The sequence below is a fragment of the Neophocaena asiaeorientalis genome, unplaced genomic scaffold, assembly GCF_003031525.2.
Source record: "Neophocaena asiaeorientalis asiaeorientalis breed wild unplaced genomic scaffold, Neophocaena_asiaeorientalis_V1.1 scaffold127, whole genome shotgun sequence".
Lineage (NCBI taxonomy): Eukaryota > Metazoa > Chordata > Mammalia > Artiodactyla > Phocoenidae > Neophocaena > Neophocaena asiaeorientalis.
In genome coordinates this window covers 5,584,929-5,605,358 of record NW_020175414.1, presented here as the reverse complement: position 1 = coordinate 5,605,358, position 20,430 = coordinate 5,584,929, and the positions used below count along the sequence as shown (strand labels likewise).

Sequence of the window (20,430 nt, the reverse complement as noted above, 5' to 3'; positions counted from 1 at the left end):
CATTTCAGTTGTCTTTTTTATCTACATACTCCAGCATTCTTCACTCTATTGTGTACATCTTCCATCTGGAATCATCTTTCTTCTGCCTGAAAAATTGCCTGTAACATTTCTTCCAGTGCTAATGAATTCTTTCAGTTTTTATATGTCTGAGGAAGTCTTTTTTAACCTTCATTCTGAAGTGTTTTCATGGGTATGAAATTCCAAGTTGATAGTTCTTTCTTTCAGCACTTTAAACATGTTACTGCACTGTCTTCTTGTTTGAATTATTTGGGCAGGAAATCTGCCATCACCCTTAACTTTGCTCCTCTGTACATGTTTCTTTTTTTCTCTGGTTGTTTTTGAAGATTTTCTTTATTGGTTGTTTTGAATAATTTGATTATGATGTACCTCGGGTGTAGTTTTCATCATATTTTTGTCCTTGGGTTTCATTGAGTTTCTTGGATCTGTTGGTTTATAATTCTCTTTAAATTTGGAATTTTTTTAGCCATTATTTTTGTCAGATATCTTTTCTATACCTCCCTTCTCTCCTCTATATCAGAGACTTAAGTTACACATATATTATTCTATTATTACATATATGTTAGGCTTCTTAAACTTGTTCCACAGCTCATTGATGCCCTTTTTATTTTCTTTTTCCTCTTTTTTCATTTTGGACATGCATTCCAGTTCACTAATCTTTTCTTTTATGGTGTTTAATTTGCTGTTTATCCTATTTAGTCAGCTCAGATATCATAGCTTTCTATTCTAGAAATTCAGTTCAGGTATTTTTGAAAAAATACCTCTCATGTCTCAGCTTAAAATCCTTGATCTTTCCTCAACCTTCTCAAACATATGAAATATAATAACTTTAAACTTTCCCATCTAGTATTTCTATCATCTGTGCATTTGTAGGTCTGTTTTTATCAAATTTTTTCCTCATTGTTTGTATTTTCCTGATCCTTTGGGCTCCAAACAAAAATTTTACCATGCTGTACTCTAGATACCTTTGTATTCTTATAAATATTCTTGAACTTTGTTTTAGGAGGCAGTTAAATTACTTGGAAACCGTTTCAGACTTTTATAGCTTGTTTTTAAACTTTGTTACATGGTATCAGAGTAGCCTTGAGACTAGACCTTATTTTTCCCCACAACTAAGGCAATACCCTTCTGAGTACCCTACTCAATGTCCCATGAATTATGAGGTTTTTCCACTCTGCCTGTTGAGAACAAATAAGTGTTCCCAGCTTTGTCTGAGAATCGGGCACTATTACCTCCAGTGCTTTTGACTGATTCTTTCCCCAGCCTTCAGTAGTTTTCTCACATGTATGTGGTGGATACTACAGTTAAAGACATGAGCGGGAGACTCTTGAGATCTCTGGAGCTTTCTGTCTGTGCTACTCTTTCCTTTCTGATACTCTGTCCTGAGAACTCTAGCTGCCTTGGCATTCCCAGACTCTCACCTCCCTCTCAATCATGGACACCTCCTGCTCCACCTGGGTTCCTTCTTCCTGTGCTGCAGTTTGGAAACTCTTTCTAAACAGTAAGCTGGGATGGTCACGGGGCACACCTGTTTCCCCTTTCTCAGGCACCACCATCCCACACTGCCTGGAGTCAGTGCCTGAAAACTGTTGCCTCAGGGCAACAGGGGGAAGGGAGATAAGTCCAGTCCCTGTTTTTCCATCTTTGGCCAGAAGGGGAATTTCCTTCTGGTCATTCTAATGGTTTCTACTTTCATTATAATTTGTGAGATAATCTTGTGTCTGTTTCTTCAGTCTCATATTTTTTTTTTTTTTTTTTTTTTTTTTGCGGTACGCGGGCCTCTCACTGTTGTGGCCTCTCCCGTTGTGGAGCACAGGCTCTGGACGCGCAGGCTCAGTGGCCATGGCTCATGGGCGCAGCCGCTCCGCGGCATGTGAGATCTTCCCGGACCGGGGCACAAACCCGTCTCCCCTGCATCAGCAGGCGGACTCTCAACCACTGCGCCACCAGGAAAGCCCCAGTCTCATATTTTACCACTGCCTTCATTGTCCGCTGTGTCTCAGCCACATTCGTTTTTTGCTCCCACCTCAGATTTGCACTTACTCCTGCTGCAACCTCTGCTTCAGCCCAGGTGCCACTTTCCTGTGGTAGGGCTCATCATCCTGGTGTCCCCCCCACCATCATCCTACTTATTCATGAGCACTTATCCTTAACTACAGTGATCCTGTCTATTTGTTTTATTGTTTTTCTGTCTTTTTCTCTCCCTTTCTCCATCTGTTTACTTTAGTACAGCCATTTGGACCAGGTCCCTGTCATCTTATTTTCAGTGTGATTCCCCAAGGCCTTAAACAGAGTTTGGTACATAATAAGTATTCAGTAAATACTCTGATACATAAATAAATGAGTAATTATATCTGCCTCTCACATAACTCCAGAAATAGGCATTACCATTTCAGAGCTGAGGCAACTTGTTCACTCAACTAGTAACTAGTACAGCTCAGCTGTGAACCATAGTTTTTTGACATTAAAGGATGTCCTTCATTTTTTATGGTGGCAGTCACTCTTGTGTGTTTGTTTGCTGTAGGTGCCCACTGTACTCGAAGTTGCTTTTAGCACTGGTTTCTGTATCTTCATCACTGGAGAAAATTTATTTTTGATATTTAAAGATTAACTTGAGTTAATAATAAGTACAAATTACTTAGTATGTTTATGTAGGAGCTTAAATTATTGAGTTGTTGAACTTGAAATTAAGTTTTTGGAAATTTTGTCAGTTACTCCTTTTTCTTCTTTGGGATTTTAAATCTTCTAAATAGGCAACTAAAAAGTGGGGCATTGGGCTTCCCTGGTGGTGCAGTGGTTGAGAGTCCGCCTGCCGATGCAGGGGATGTGGGTTCGTGCCTCGGTCCCGGAGGATCTCACATGCCGTTGAGCGGCTGGGCCCATGAGCCATGGCCGCTGAGCTTGCGCGTCTGGAGCCTGTGTTCCACAACGGGAGAGGCCACAACAGTGAGAGGCCCGCGTACCGAAAAAAAAAAAAAAAAGTAGGGCATTTGAGTCCATAATAGGAATTATGGTTGTTTTTTGGTATAGAAACATGATGCTTTCTAGTTAGACCATCTATGTAGTATTGAAATTTTATGGCACAATCTGCTTAATGTGTTTCATTTGCAAAAATGAAACAAAACATCATTATAGTCACATACTAATTACTAGCCATGCATCATTCATTTGAAATAAAGCCTAAAGCATTTTGTAGTTGTAAGCAAAAAGGTCTCTTATGATTCATCACTTTGCAAACAACATTGTTTTAAGGTTGCTTTTTAGATCTGAGTATCATCTAGTGCCTGAGAAGCATTTCCTGTATTCTGCAAATCTCATCATACAGGTCTCGATATTCTCTTCTAAGACTACTTTGGAAACATAATGGAAAAGGGAGACTGGACTAATGAAACTAAGTTACTCTAGAGTTAGGCAGTTTTATCGCAGTGGTGGCTTAAGGTGTAATTGTTGTAGATATAGACTGGCTTATTTTATATCTCATTCTTGACGCCATCTGGAAAGGTCTGTAAAGTGTATTTTTAATAAAGTTCAGTAAATACTATAACCAGTATTCTACTTAATGGCTCTCCCCATTAACACAAAGGTGAAAATTTGATGAAAATAAGTTGGATGCATACTATATTTATATAGTCTCAAAGCATCTTCCTGTAAGTAACATTAATTATATAGGGAATATGTTGTAACTTTACATTGATTGGAAAAACTGGTGGATATAACCGTAGCTAAATATTTATGTATTATATTATAGTATGTATACACATATGTATTTCCTTTATAATACATATATGTGAAGAGGAAGAGAGAGAATATGATGGAGCAAATGATACAAAATGGAAACACTTGGTTAATCTGGGTAAAGAGTTTTTTGTATTCTTAAAACTGAAATTGTAATAAAAAGGTTTTAAAATTCCATTTACAGTAACAAAACTATAAAATACTTAGGAATACATTTTTTAAAAGCTGGGTAAACCACTAACAATGATAAAATGGATAAAATATTCAGGTCCTCCATTTTAAGGCCATAGACAACCAGTAGAAGAAAACTGCAAGCTTTGGGAGAATAGAAACTGCATGAACTTGTGAATGCCCAGCTTTTGGTCTAGCGAAAGTTTTCCGATAATAGCACAGAGAGCTGGGGTTTGAGCAGAAAGTGTGGTTTTCTCTGGAGCGTGGAAGCAGGGATCAGAATTTATAGCAGCTGAAACAGGGCAGGCCATTATAGGGGAATGAACTGTGCAGAAAGGGACTCCAGTTTTCCATGTGGGAGTCTCCCTGGAGTCTGTGCCTGGAGGCTGAGCTGTTCATATACTGAGCAAGATTTGCCAGATAGCACCTGCTGCACAGTGAGAGTAGAAGAGAGATACTAGGGGTCCACATTCCTAGGAGGCGTTGGAGTTCTGGCCCTGCCAGAATAGAGATAGCTTCTTGACACCTCATTAACTTACTTGGTATTCATTCAAACAACTGGAAAGGTTATACCTTAGGAAAGAAGACCAACATCCTAAAGGAGTACCTACTCTAGACTCACCCTAAGAAAACCTATAATCAAGTCTACAGGCTTCTCTGGGAAGAAAGAGTCCTACCAAGTTAGAGGGGCTAGAGAAACAACTCCCACTTTCCACAGAGCCACACTAACAAAGTATGAGCTCAAGCCTATTAAGCCTCTAAATAAGCCTACTGAGAAATTTAAGGTGATCACCCAATGACTGATTTGCCTGCTAAAACAAGAAGGAACATTCTTCAAAGGAATATTACAACTCAAGAGTGGTTATAACATTTCATTAAGAAGTAAAGATTAATAAAATGGGATGTATTGTAAAAAACAGTCAAATAAACAAGACAGCCCAGGTTTTAGATTTCAAATGCAAAGACTTTAATGTGCATATTATAAATATGTTCAAAGAACTAAAGCAAATTATCTTTCAAGAATTGAAGGAAAACATGATCTTAATTAAGGAATCTTTGCAGGGAAATGAAAACTATAAAAATTTGCCATATGGGAATTCTCAAACTGAAAAGTTCAATAACTGAATTAAAATATTCAGTATATGGGTTAATAGTATATTGGAGATAAACAGTCTAAAACACCTGTAATTGTAGTCCCAAAAGAAGAAAGTGAGATTGTGGCTGGCAAAATATTTGAAGAAATACGGGCCAAGAATTGCCAAATTGAGTGGAAAATATAAACTTATGGTTCAAGGACCTCAGCAAAACCCAGTCAGGGTAAATATAAAGAGAAAGACACTTTGGCACATTCTAGTCAAACTGCTGAAAGACAAAGACAAAGTCATGAAAGTGATTTGAGGAGGGGAAAACATGTAAGAAAACGAGGAGAGAGATTTAGCTGCCCTTGCAGAAATAATGGAAAGCAGAAGTCAACATTAGGGTGTATTTTAAATGTTGAAATAAAGAAACTCTGTAAACTCAAAATTATCTCTTTAGTAGATACCCTTCCCAAAACAGGGTAAAATAAATACATTTTTAGTTCTGTGAAAACAGAGAGTTTGTGACCATCAGACCTGCCCTACAAGAAATGTGAAAGTTGTCCTGCAGGCCAAATGGAAATGATACTAAATGAAAAGTGATATCCACAAAAAGGAATGGAAACCATGTGAAAGAATCAACGAACTATGTTTTCTTTCTTCTCATAATTTACTTAAAACTAATAATTAAAAAAATAACATTGCAGGATGAGGTTTATATGTATATAGAAGTAAAAGATATGATAGTAGCACGAATGATTGGGTAGGACAAATGAAATTATGCTGTTGTAACATTATAACACACATGAAATGCCAGAAGGTGGGAAGTGTGAGTGAAATGCTGGAAGGGGGAGGCAGGAAATGAAACCTATGAACAGGCACAATACTGACTTAATAGTCACTCTAAGTAGACTACATAAAGAGGCATATTGGTAGTCCTAGAGCAACCAGGAAAATATAGTAAAGAGATATAGTTAAGAAGCCAGTAGAAGAAATAAAATGGAATACTAAAAATTGCTTGATAAACACAAAAGCAGGAAGGAATAAAAGAGAGGTAAAAAGCAGAAAGGACACATGGAAAATAGATACTAGACAATAAGGAAAGTAGCATAGCTTTGTATATTTCAGAGAATGTATATTTCAAGGCAAATCATATTATAAGAAATAGAGGCATTACACAAGGATACAAGGAGTAATTTACAAGAAACAATCATCTTAAATATGCATGCACCTAATAAAGAACATTAAAATTCATGAAGCAAAACCTGTAGAATTAAATGGAGAAATAGATAACTTCACAATCATAATGAGACTTTAATGCCCCCTTTCAGTAAACTCTAGAAAAAGTAGATCAAGAGACAAATCAGTAAATAATTAGAAAATCAAGACAGTTCTATCAACCAGCTTGTTCTAATTGGTATTTATAGAACATTGCCCATATAACTGCAGAATATACATTCGTTTCAAATACACATGGAACATTCACCAAGGTAGACTATATGGGAACATAAAATAAGTCTCAGTAATTTTCAAAAGACTGAAATCTTGTAGAGTATGTTTTCTATGTAAATTGGAATTAAATTGGACAACAACAATAATAGAACATCTCTCACTGTTTGAAAATTGGATAACATAGTTTTAAATTATTTATGGGTCAAAGAAGAAATAATTTTAAACCTAATGAAAATGAAAGCACTGAAAAAGAAAACTAAATTCTCATATTTCCATCAGGAATCAAAGAACGGAATCTACTACAGAAAATTAGAGACCCATATCATACATAAACATATATATAAAAATTGTCAAAATATTTTTGTATCAAATAGTGCAATGCCTAAAAAGGAGAGTGTGTCATTACCAAGCTGTGCAAGGTTGGTTTAACATTTGAAAATTAATGTAGTTGACCATATTATCAGAAAATAGGGAGAAAAACCATATAATTATCTAGATACAAAATAAAAAGCATTTGACAGAATTGTATCTTGTTTATGATATATAAAAACTCTTAGCAAGTAGAAAAAGAAGGAAAGTTTCTCAACCTGATAAAGGACATCTATGGAAGACATGGAGCTATCCTCATACTTAGTTGGGAAAGATTAAATTCTTTGTCATTTATGATTGGAAACCAGGCAAGGATATCTATTTTTGTCACTTTTCTGCATTATAATATATGTTCTAACTTGTGTAATAAAAAAAAATGAGATAAAAGGCCTGTACATTGAAAATTATGTAAGTGAACTTATTATCTATGTAAATACATAAGGAATCTGTAGTAAACTTTGTTAGAAGGTCACAAAATAGTCACTGTACCAAAATCAGTTGTATTTTTCTCTATAAGCAATGATATATTGGAAAGCAAAATAAAAATAGTACTGTTTTCAATAGCATCAAAAAATGTAAAATACTTAAGGATGCATTTCCCTGAACATACACAAATTTTCCACACTGCAAACTACAAATTATTGGTGAGGGAACTTGAAGAAGTTGTAAATAAATGGTGATACATACCATGCTCCTGGAGTGGAAGACTCAATTTGTTAAGATCTCATTTTTCCCTCAAATGATCTATAGATTCCTAATACACATACGATACACATTCTCAATCAATCCCAGCAGGTCTTATAATAGTAACTGACAAGATATCACAAAAATTCATATGGCATGCAAAGGACCTGGAATGGACAAAATCAATTTTGAAAAACAAACTGGGAGGACCTAGACTACTGATTTGATATCAAGACAGTAAGGTTTTGGTTTAAGGATATATAAGTGTTTTTCTCAAAAGTATAGAAATAGATTTACAAAGATACCATCAATTGATTTTTCAACAAAGACTTTAGGGCTAGTGAGTAGAGAAAGGAACTTCTTTGTATCAAATGATGCTGCGAAACTTGGATATTCTATTGACTAAAATGAATCTCAACTCCTTCATCACACCACGCAGAACAGTTAATGAGGGATGGAATATAGACCTAAATGTGCAAAGATAAAAGCTTCAAGAATAAAGCATAACATTGGCAAAGGGGGCGTAAAATGTCATAAGCCACTTTGTAAAAAGTTTGACAATTTATTGTAAGGTTAAGTATGCATTTACACTATACTATTTAATGGAAATGAAAAGACTCATACAAGAATATTCATAATCTCCTGTATTAGTTTCCCTGGGCTGCCATAACAAATGTCCACAACGTTAGTGATTTAAAACAACAGTAATTTATTCTGTCATATTTCTGGAGACCAAAAGTCCTACATCAAGCTGTTGGCAGGGTTGGTTCCTTCTGGAGACTCTGAGGAAGAATCTGTTCCATGCCTCTCCCTTAGCATCTGGTAGCTGCTTGTAGCCTTTGGTATTTCTTGACTTTTAGCATCACTCCAGTCTCTGCCTCCATCTTCACAGTCTTCATGTTGCCTCCTCCTGTGTGTGACTTTCTCCTTTCTTGTAAAATGACATGGCATTAGATTTAGGGATCTCCCTGAATCCTGCATGATCTCACCTGGAAATCTTTAACTTAATTACATCTGTAAAGACCCTATTTCTACATAAGGTCACCTTCACAGATAACCTGGTTTAGGACTTATCCTTCCAATGCCTATTCATTCCAACCCACTACACAGCGCCAAACTGGGAAGAAACCAAAAAGTCCATCAACGCTTTGGTTTGGGAAAGAGGCTAAACAAATTTTGGTGTATTCTTGCAATGAAATATTGCTCATTCTTGCAATGAAATATTAATAAAAAGGAACACAGTACTCAATCATACTAACATGTGTGTGAATCTCAAAGTCATTTTATTGAGTGAAAGAAGCCAGACACCAAAAGTGTTTCCTGAAAGTTTCATTTATATAAATTTCAAGAACAGGCAAAACTTAGTTATAGTGATAGCAATCAAAACATTGGTTTCCTATGTTAGGGTGGGGATTGTCTGGAAGCAGACATGAATGAATTTAAGACACCAGAAAGGTTCTGGGTTTTATGCCAGCTTTTTAATTCATCAGATATGAAACTTATGTGTTGAGTGTTTGCTAAGACTGCCAAATTAAATAAGTCTCTCGCTCTCTAACTTTACCACTTTCAGATCCTGAGTATCTGTGGAACTCATTTGGACCTCCTGTGAAATCCTTCGTGGTCCAGAATTGATAAGCATTTGTAGACAAAGAGAAAGCATATCTGATGTCTATAGCTAATTGTCTATTTCTTGACTACCTGGAGGAATATACATTTTATCCTTTTAATTTTTTTTTTCTTTCTGTATAATTCTTGGCTTTACCTTGCTCCTTTGGAAAAATGTAAAAAATGCGACTTTGGGGCTTCGCTGGTGGCGCAGTGGTTGAGAGTCCGCCTGCCGATGCAGGGGACACGGGTTCGTGCCCCTCTCTGGGAGGATCCCATATGCCGCGGAGTGACTGGGCCTGTGAGCCATGGCCGCTGAGCCTGTGCGTCCAGAGCCTGTGCTCTGCAACGGGAGAGGCCACAGCAGTGAGAGGCCTGTGTACCGCAAAAAAAAAAAAAAAAAAATGCGACTTTGCCACAGCAAAGTACAAAAAATGTACTTTGCTGTTGTGTAGTTTTAAAAAAAATAATTTTAGCTTATGAGTTTTATTATCATAAGAGCACATTTATTTTAAAAATACTCTTGATATTCTAAGCACTACCCAGGCATAAGGCACTTGAATAGCTATGTTTTTGATGCCTTTCCTAAAGTGAAATGAACTTTTTTTCCTGAGAATTCTGGAGATTATGAAAATATTGGCCAGCTAACAGTAAAGGGAAGACATTTTTCATATAGTTTAATTAGAAAAATCAAGTTCAAAACTTTTTCCTAAGTGTCTTAAGTCTGTTGTTAGATCACCTTCCTTTCTCAGATGTCACTTTTCTCCCTCAACCCTTTGTCGTTTTCTCTAGTCTTGTCTTTCACAAAGATGCACTCGTTTTTTCAGTCTCTTTGCTTCTCACACCTCTCTTACGGGGAGTGGAAGAATTAGCAAATATGGAAATAAGAGTGGAGAGTGCCGTGTAATGGGACAACAAAAGTGGATCTGGAAACATACAGGGGTAGTTAGGTATACCAAGAAGAAAGGAAAGAAATATGAAGTAGTAGCAGGCAGAGCTCACAGCAGGGTCAACCTGTCTTCATAGTGATTTGTCTGATAACTACCATGGGGAAATTAAAGTCTCTTCCTACTCATAGGAAAACATAGTAGAAGTATTGATAGTTTGAGTATCAGGTGGCTTTTAAGTTGCGGTTATTAATTTCCACATTGTGATTCTCTGAGTGGCATGCACAGTTAGTTGGCAACAAGTTAGCTCTAGGCTCATGCCCTACTGTCCCTGTGCCCTTGAAGGAGTCATTTAACCTTACAGAAATGCCGTCCCATTATTCCTTATAATTATGTATTTACAACATGTATAACGTAAAGGTTTAGAGTAGTAAATCAATTAAGACTCAAGCTAGTAGCTTTTCAATCAGCAGGTTACTTGTATTGGAAGGAAAGCTGAATGATTAATTAGTCTTAGCACAACTTTAGGGAAGAATAATGAAGATACAGAGGATGTTCTCAAATTTCTTTTGAGGTGCACCTACACAAGGCTGCAGGCAAGAAGTGGGGGAAAACCCAACAAGTTTTGAATAAGTTGGCTTCTGAAAATCTCATATTTATAAAAGAAACTGAATAAAGAGGATATAGTGTTAAATGTAGTTGGTATAAAAATGTCAGATGGATTCTGTTTTTTCCCCCTGTGAAATAATGGATAAACTTAAAATTATATGAGAAAAAGATAACCATAGTGAGATTATGGGAGAGTACATCTCCCTGAAGACTTTTTCTCCTTTTTGCCCTTTAAGACAGATGGAAAGAATTCAGTGATATAAGGGCAGCAACTACCACTTCTGTGCCTTTCGCAGCACTGAGTGGGCACCCAGTCAATGCTTGTTGGTTCACAGATTTTCTCAAGGTCTTTTCATCTTACTTTGTACCTGCTCCAACAATGTGTATATTGCCAACAAACAAAATTTTGAAATAAAAATTACCCTTAGTGTTCTGGATATTGTTTGTTGATTTTATCCAGTCACTGTTCTTAAGGTGTTTTCATTCAGGCACATGACATCTGCAGTGGTGTGTTGGGGTGGTTGCCGGAGTACTGCTGCCTGCTTTCAAAAAATAGTAATAAAACCAAAATATTTTTACTTTCTTTTTTATGCCTTTAGGTTGGTCTTCAGACTATAACTCATTATTGTCAGATTTTGGTGCTATGTGTTTACATTGCTAGGACTCTGTACTAATAAATGTAAAGGATACCTCTGTAAAACTGAATTCTAATTTCTTCTAACATTCTAATTATTAACTATCTTACAGTTAAACTTTGGCAGTAACCCTTCCTTTCTTCATCTCTTTTTTAATGACTTTCTGTTACCATTGAGAATATTATTTGAGCATCATAGCTCTCCATTTATGCCTTCAGTCTAGTCTTTGGCAGACAAGTCATAGTTCTAGATTCTTGGGCAAGCAAACAATGCAAATGTCCAGTGGTTTTTAAAAAATATTTATTCATTTGGCTGCATCGAGTCTTAGTTGTGGCGCATGGGCTCCAGAGGCGTGGGCTCCCCAGTTGTGGCACGCAGGCTCCACAGTGCACAGGCTTAGTTGCCCTGTGGCACTTGGGATCCCAGTTCCCTGAACAGGGATCAAACCCATGTCCCCTGCATTGGAAGGCCGACTCTTAACCACTGGACCACCAGGGAAGTCCCAGCAAATATCTAGTGTTGATAGAATATGTGAGGGGGTGAAGAAACATTCTTCAGGATTTAAAATATATATATATTTTTTCCCTTTTTTTACCTTTTTTCTTTGATCCCATCTGAAGAAATAGAATTTGATTTGCCCAGTGAGAAAAATAACTCTGCCATTATCTTCATAGATTACAAGATCTTAGAACATTAGCTTTCATTGACTTTTTTGTTGTTGTTGTTATTTTTAAAATAAAAGGGGCAGCCATTTGGCCTAGGGGATTAGTGTAGGCTAAATGGTAGACCCTGGACAGGATCTAGTTCTGGTGATCTCTCAAATTCCTTTCCAGTACAGTAATTTTGTTCACTAAAATGCATTTGTTTCTTATCAGCCAAAATACTCACTTTTCAAAATTTGGAAGAAAGAACAATATGAAAAGGACATCTAATTTAAAAAGGTGTTCAAAGATCTGTTTAGGTTACCTTTCCTGACTTGGCTTTGTCAGGGTATTTGATAAACTCATAGCACTTTGTTCTGCATTACATCACAGACTTACTCTATTTTTTCAAGGTACCTGTCCCTAGTGCCAGGTAGACTCATTACTCATACAAATCTAGGTTATAGTTTTCTAGGAAAATTAATTACTTTGTACTGGCTACATATGGTTAGCTTGTCAGCAGGAAAGCTTTAACATACTTCGGGGTAGTTTTTTTTTTTATTTTGCGGTATGCGGGCCTCTCTCTGTTGTGGCCTCTCCTGTTGCGGAGCACAGGCTCTGGACGCGCAGGCTCAGCGGCCGTGGCTCACGGGCCTAGCCGCTCCACGGCATGTGGGATCTTCCCGGACCAGAACACGAACCCGGGTCCCCTGCATCGGCAGGCGGACTCTCAACCACTGCGCCACCAGGGAAGCCCCAGGGTAGTTTAATGTAGACATTTAAGTAGTCTTTTTTCTCTTTGCACATGAAGTAGTACATTAATATATGTTAAAATTAATATATTTTGCAATACTAATGTTTTGCATGGGGTACTGGAGAATTCTTCTCTTGTTATTGCAAAGTACCAAATACCTGATTTCATAATCATGAATGAGGGCATAGGCTGAAAGCAGAGATGCTGTGGGCCCATCATACACCTTCTGAATGGCCATAACTGTATGAGCTCATGTGAGTGTTCCCTTATATGTCTTAGTATTCTAAAGGATAAATTAAATGTAACAGAGCATGGTACAGCCTTGGTCTAGTATAATATGAATGTGTACAAATATTACATTTGTAATATTTAAGTAAGGGTACAAGTTCCAGGTAAGTGAGTCCATTTGGGAGCATTTTAAAACAAGTGAAATGACTTTATCAGAAGTAATCACTGCTTACCTCTACTTTGTGTGCTAGACATACAATGTCCAAACAATGATTCATGCCCACTAAGAATTGGTATTCTAATAAGGTCTCACTTTGTCTTTCATACATTTTTATATTACTAAAATATATTTTATAAAACCATTATTAGTAATGTTTCTTTGTACTTTAAAAAAATGTCATTTTTGAGCTTACAGTTTCTTTACTCTGTTCTAGGAGAAAAAGTTTTATTTTCTCTAGATGTGATTTTGAAGACATTTCTTGAATTCAAGGAATTTTAAGACATTCCTTAGAATACTTTGTAGAGGAGACTTCTTACTAATTATATTAGTTGAGCTCTTGGAGTCTTGGTTGCATACACATAAGCATTTAACACATCAAGTTGCTGGGGAGAATGCTGTATGTAAATTAGATATATTATTTGCTGAGAAACTATTTAGTGACTGTAAGAACTTGGTTCCTCTGAAGATATTCTCTCAGAGGTATCTACTGAGAGCTCTTTATTGCTCCGATTTTGTTAGATGAGTAAAGTGGGTTATGTTGTTAAGTCATTAAAGCAGTGCCTGTAGTATCCTATTGGAATCTAATAAGTTCAGGCTTTTGTATGGTACAGTTTATTTTAAATAACAATCATTATATTATGAGCAGTTAGTTTTTAACAGAAATCCTATAAGCTTCATCTGGCATTGTTTTTTAGCTTTTCCTTGAGGGTCAGTGATTAACAGAACTATTCCCTATTTTGATCCTATCATGTTCTGTCACTGTTTTTTTTTTTTTCTGACCTTGCCTCAAAGTGCTTTTGATGTTTTTAATCGTTGTTGAAGTTCACCTGTTTTACCACTGCTGCCCCATCAATCTAAGTCTCAAATTCCTAACATGTTTGGTCAAGGAATTCACATGTAACTTAAATGTGGTATGTCTCCAGCCTTCAGGCTCTACCCCCTCACGTGTGTTGCTAGCACATGGTTCGGGGGTAAATTTAAGGCAAGAAGTTGCTGACCCTCTAGCCCTTTTGTTCTTTCAACATTTTCAACCCCCTTTATACCCAGTAAGGAAACGCAGAGTCCCAAACGGGGCTAACCTGGCACGTGGTAGACCTGTGGCTTTGCACGGCTTCTGTCTCCTGCTCTGCCCATGTTTTCTAACTCTGTCTCTGCTAATTTAGCATGTGTCAGGAGTCACTCTGCTGTCCTGTGTTTCTGAAGAAAGTCAATTTAGTACAGATTGGGACCTATTTACTCTCCTTCAATCTAACACATACTGTTAGTCAGCAGGGCTCCTGTGGACATCAATTGCTATTTGAGGAAACAAACCCTCTTTAGACCTTTCTGAATATGTTTTAAACATGACCCAGCATATTTCAGTATTGAACAAAAATTAAAGCAGTGCTATGAATGCTTTGTAATTTGTTGCCTCTGTATCCTGTTACCTTTTAAAAATTCAGTTTTTAAAAAAAAAAAGATATATGTACTTTATTTCTTAAACTTTGTCATTTAAGTAAAGCTCTCTTTTCATCGAGCATCTAAATTTTTAATGTTTTCTTTGAGTGATGACTCAGGATTCCTCACAAAAACACGCAGGGCTTTTCTCTCTTCCTGCTATCAGTTTCAGGGGACATATTGCTTTTTCCATACTGTCATACCAATAAATCATCCCAGATTACTTGCAGCCGCACAGTACTAAAGTATACCATGCATTTTAAAGGAAATCTGCTATTTTCTTTTCAATCAGATGAGCAATGTGAAGAGACTACGGCCACGGCTCAGTGCTATTCTCTTTAAGCTTCAGTTTGAAGAGCAGGTGAACAACATCAAACCTGACATCATGGCTGTCAGTACTGCCTGCGAAGAGATAAAGAAGAGCAGGAGCTTTAGCAAGTTGCTGGAACTTGTGTTGCTAATGGGAAACTACATGAATGCTGGCTCCCGGAATGCTCAAACCTTCGGATTTAACCTTAGCTCTCTCTGTAAAGTGAGTTTGTTTTTTCAGAACATATAATTTGCCTGAACACTTATTCTTAAATGTCAGCCCTGATTACATTACTTATTTTTTATTTTGATGTGCTCATTGTCAAGAACTTAAACTGAACCATCAACCCAAACCCAGAGTGAACTGAGCTCAACTCAGCCTCTGAACTAAATCCAAATGTTAATTTTCTCTGATCTGCAAATTCAACTGAAGAATTTTGTTTAACTGCAAAATTATGTTGTAAACCTGTGCTTTCTCGAACTGATGAAATGGAACATCAAAATATTATTTAAACCTAATATTCATTCAATATAAATACGTGCATATGACAGTATATATATTGAGCATTGCTTGGAATTGCCACTAAAATCTTTACCTTTAACTATTTAAATATTTCTTTGCATTTTTCTTTTTTGAAAGCTGACTAAAGGGAGAGAAAAGTGAGACTGCTTTATATAAAGGGAAAATCATTATATTAGGAATAGACATAACTCGGATGTTATTAATTATTTTGAAATGTTTCTATCTAAATATAATTTTAGAGGAGATGAAAATTGAGTAAGTTTAGAGATTTTTTTTCTTCCCGGTTCTTCCATAGTTTACATTTTCTTACAGCAAATGTATTCAGTGTTGTATGTAACAGAGCTCTCTGTCTTAAGAAGTGGGCCATAGTAACAGTGCTTTATTGATCAGCTTAAAACAAATTCTTCTCAGTTACACATCACAAGAAAAGCTTTCTCTTGTTCTTGACCTCGTAACATCTACGTTCCCTGATTAAGGAATTTGATTATTGCGATTACCGGTTAGATTGGAAGGTGAGAAACAAGTTCAGCTTTAGCTATGGGTTTACTGAATAGTTGATCTCTTCATGCTTTCATGGCTTTTCTTACACAATTTCCCTGGCTTATGCTTTCTGTTGGTATTGGTGACTTGTGAGCTTTTCCCCTCTCCCATCTCCATCTTTTTATTTTCCTCTCCTTGCTTTTCTTAGCCTGCTGTGTTCAGTTAAGATTCCTAGCAAGTATTATGATGTGATTCATAAGACTGCACATTTATAGAATGCTTACTTACCCCGTGCCAAATGCTTGACCTGATCATCTCATTTAATGTATGTGATTAATATTTACCTGGGATAATGGGACTCATATTTTTCACATGTAAGCCATTAATTATGCTTAGATATTTTAATGGCGCTCTATACTAAAGTTATGGCAGCAGAGTTAAGAGAGAGTGGCTAGCTTGGCGGAAGGGCAGTTTCACACTCAGAGAGGATCAGGAATTTGAGCTGGATCTGAAAGGATGAGTGGATGTTCCCTGAGAGGAAAGGGCATTCTAAGCAAGTGTCAACAGTTCACATTAAGGGTTATATCATGGCACAGTGGAGCCTGGATGGAAGAGGAGTGGAGAAAATGGAAATGTGATAGTAAATGGGTCTAGATGGTGAAGAGCTTCAAATGTCACACCTTATACTGAAGGTTTTATGGAGACATGTTACTTCTGTAAGTCAAGTGATATTATCATCTGTCTTCCAGGAAGATAATTCTAACAGCAGTATGGAAGAAAGGTAAGCTGCACTTCCCAGTACTGTCACCATTAGCCATACCTATTTAAATTTAAATCAGTTACTATTTAAATAAAATTAAAAATTTAATTCCTCACACTTACCATGTTTCAAGTGAGTCAGTGTCCATACATGCTGGCAGCAAATATGGCACATTTCCATCATTGCTGGAAGTTCTATTGGACAGTGCTGGGTTGGGGGTGGGGGGTATAGTGGGGAGAGAATCGGTGATGGGCTGACCTGTGTCATGTGACCTGGGAAGATGCCAGAGGAAATGGAGCTGAGAAGATAGATGGGAATGGTGAAGGAAAAAGGGAAGGGTCAAAGATAACTCCTTGCTACTGACATGTTTGAAGTAGTTGCTCAAAAGAGAAAAGAGTTCAGGCTGATTTTGGTGTGTCCTTCTCCTAGCTTACCTCAGTGTCTTAGAAGGCATCTGACTGAAGCTGCCTTATTCAAATGTTTTACCAAATATTTGAGTGTCCACTCTGAAACTGTCACTGTGCTTTGAGATGTTGGAGGTCTGAGCTAAGGTAGTGATAAAGGCGTAGAAGGGGAAAGGGGATGGAGGGAAGTGTACACATTTAAGGAACATCTAGTTATTGTCAGGGCATGGTGATTATTAACTTGGAGGCTGAAGGATAAGGAGGCAAGTAAGACTGCCAGGTTCAGGCTTTTTCTGAGAAGGGAAGCAAAGGAAGAAAAACAAGATGAGGAGCGAGGTGGGGGAGAAGTTAATTCCACACGTACAGACCTACTGGAGTTTGTTTCATAGTGCCAAGTGTCTGTTCCTCTTTAGATTTTGCATCTCAGAACTACAGCCAACTCACAAGAAGTTGACCACATACCCTCCCTTATTTCTGCCTTGAAAGAGAAGTGTAGACAAGAGATTAGGTCTGATTAATGAGGTGGAATTCCCTAATACAGTACTTGGTACATAGTAAATACTGAACAAATAGCTGTTGAATGGGTAACAGTGCAGTGGACACAATGCAGTACATACAGTGTTGTGTAGAGACAATGTTATTATGTAGCTGAAAATAGAAATCCTCTCATGTTTATATACAGTCACTGATGCATAGTGATTTAAAACCTCTTACAAATACAATGCATGCTGCTACGATTTTACTATAGTCATGCTGCAAACCAGTTAATCTGTCTCCAGGTAATAGAGTTGACTGTATTTTCAGTCAACGGTACTGGCTATTTTGATCATCCCTATAAGGAGTCTTATGTTGTACAAGAAACAAAATAAATACTACAACTTCATATTTTTTTATTAGCCTACATGTCAAGTAGGCTATATAAGCATATATTGAACAAGATGACATCTCATCATGTTTGTCATCAGAAGTAGCAGCTTGATCGTTGACCATTGTGATTTTCACACCGAGTGTAAAGCATTTGGTTTGATGATAAGCCCCCACACAGGGAATTCCATATTTATTTGACAGTAGAAAGACAGGGTAATATTTTAATCTGTTCGAAATGCTGGGTAATTATATGACACTTACTATTCTATATCCAAAATCTTTACTTGTAAATGCCCTTTATAAATTTAGCTTAAGTATGAACAGTGTGTGAAAATTCATATTAAATTGTTAACTTTGCGTTGTTTAGAAATAAATACATGAGTCATGAATCCCGTATGCATTGTAGTTTGGTTTTAGGGTTTATATTATATCTTTGTATACATTTGTAATTGAGATGACTAATTACAATAAATGAGTTCAGAGAGAAAAGATTTTACTTTCTTTTACTTAAAGATTCGATAGGGTCTGTGATAAATAAATATAAATGTTAAATATGAGATATAAAGTAACCATAGACTAGAATGTATTAAGGTGTAAACATAAATTAAAGTAGACGTATAGGTTTGAGGCTTTCGGATGGAAAAAGTGAAGTGCAAAACATGGTCATGAAACTTTTCATGAGCTAAAAATTGTGGTTTCTCTTATTAGCCAAAGCTGAACTTCACGAGAAATTTTGCATTTATGTCATTATAAAGGGAAAATACAGTGTTGAGCAGTGTTCCTTTAAACAGCAAGTGAAAAAATCCATTTCATGAGGTTCTTTCTTTTAGAACCATCTCCCCTTCTCTCCTCCATCTTCCTCTCCCCTCCCCTCCCCTGACAAATATGTACTCAGAGCCTCTTATGGGGTAACACTCCAAGAGAACCCTCATAGTAAGATACATATGTACTTTTCAGTTACAGTAATGCTATCCCTAGTTTAATCAAAATGGTGTAAGTATTCAATACCTTGCTTTCTGGCGACTTGGCTTTTTAAAAGGATAAACCTCAGACTATATAGAAGAATGGACAGATTGCTTGTCATTCATAAAATCCTCCAAAGATATTGCTAAACTTTAGATAAATTTGGATAATAAGCAGTTTGAGATTATATTCTTTTTTCAGGACCTGTATTGGTTAATTTGTATCCTTAGAAATACAAGCAGCAAATAGTAGGTGCTTGCCTGACCAGAATGCCCACCTAGAAAAATTTGTATGTCATTAGTGTTGAAATTAGTAATTATAGTGAATCTGTGCGTAGAGCCAAGTAGATCAGCATTCTAGCAAAAAATGAGTTGACTCAACCATCAAAGTTCAACACCATATTAGATATATGAGATGATTTTAACTTGTTATTTAAAAAGCAGACATTATTAATCCATGCACAATGACTATAACATGTGTTTGATAATATTTACTAATGTCTACTGAAATGTTTGATTCCTGAGTAACAAATCATCTCAATCAATACAACTGGATGATGGAGCTGTAAATTGTAGCTCTTTGTTCTGTATAACTAAATAAAGTGACTACCTGTATTGGGATAGTAAATATAAATTTTGAAAGAGTTTACCAATTGTAATAACTTATTTCTATCAGTTTATGCTGTCATTTGGGGGGAAAATTGCAGAAAAATTCACTATTGATTTCCTCTATAAATTTATCCATATCATTACTTTGTAGGAGATTTTCTGTTATCAATAGAATATGCGATTAGTTCCTCTCAAAGGTGAAATTATCAAAGGATACGTAGTAATGGGGCTGTTGGTGTTGGGAGTTAGGTGATAAAAGGCAGTGGTGGCAGGTCAGATTGATTTTTGTCTAAGTTATCTTTTCTAGTGCATGAAATTCTTATCTGGTCTGTATATTTCTTTCACGAGCACAGGCTAACCGAAAGTAGAATAACTTCACCAAAGCTGTGATGGGGAAGATTTTTTAGAAAAAATGTTTAGTTTCCTCATTCTTTAATGCTGTCACCAACTCTAGTGAGTGATTTCTTAAAGTTGTGAACAGCTCTTCTTGTGGGACATCGATTCTCAACCCACAGTGCCCTTTAAAAAATACCGATGCATCAGCCTCACGTCAGATCAATTACTTCAGCATGTATGCATGTGGATCCTGTTTAGTGGCATTTTTAAAAAGCTCCCCTAGGTGATTTTAATGCACAGACTGAACTGAAAATCACTTTGTCTGTCTTCTGCCCTGCTTACTTATCCCAGAATGAGAACCCCCCCAATTGGTTGCCTGGAACCAACCAACCAACAAACACAAAAGCAAAACCTAACCAACACAAGAACAAAATCAGAAATGAAACAACTCTACTTCCTCACTTAAGGATGAGAGGTGAAAATATTTCCAAAACTGCTGCTTTTCTTTCATGCCACGTTGGACATTATTCTGAAGGGGAAGAAAGGGAGTGAAAGGAGTATGAATCTCAGGCACATGGTGGAACTGAAATAAGTTGATGGTCAGTGTTCTGAGTTATTTTGCAGGACTTGACCTTGGAAAGTAGAGTTTCAGTGATTAT

General features: G+C 36.8%; 1 protein-coding gene across 1 annotated transcript in view; it reads left to right on the top strand.

Moving 5' to 3' along the window:
- Positions 1-20,430, top strand: part of DIAPH3 (diaphanous related formin 3) — a 408,148-nt gene that overhangs the window by 144,507 nt on the left and 243,211 nt on the right. Inside the window, 1 exon segment of the mRNA XM_024767214.1 lies at positions 14,814-15,053. Within this exon segment, the coding sequence (XP_024622982.1) occupies positions 14,814-15,053 (240 nt within the window).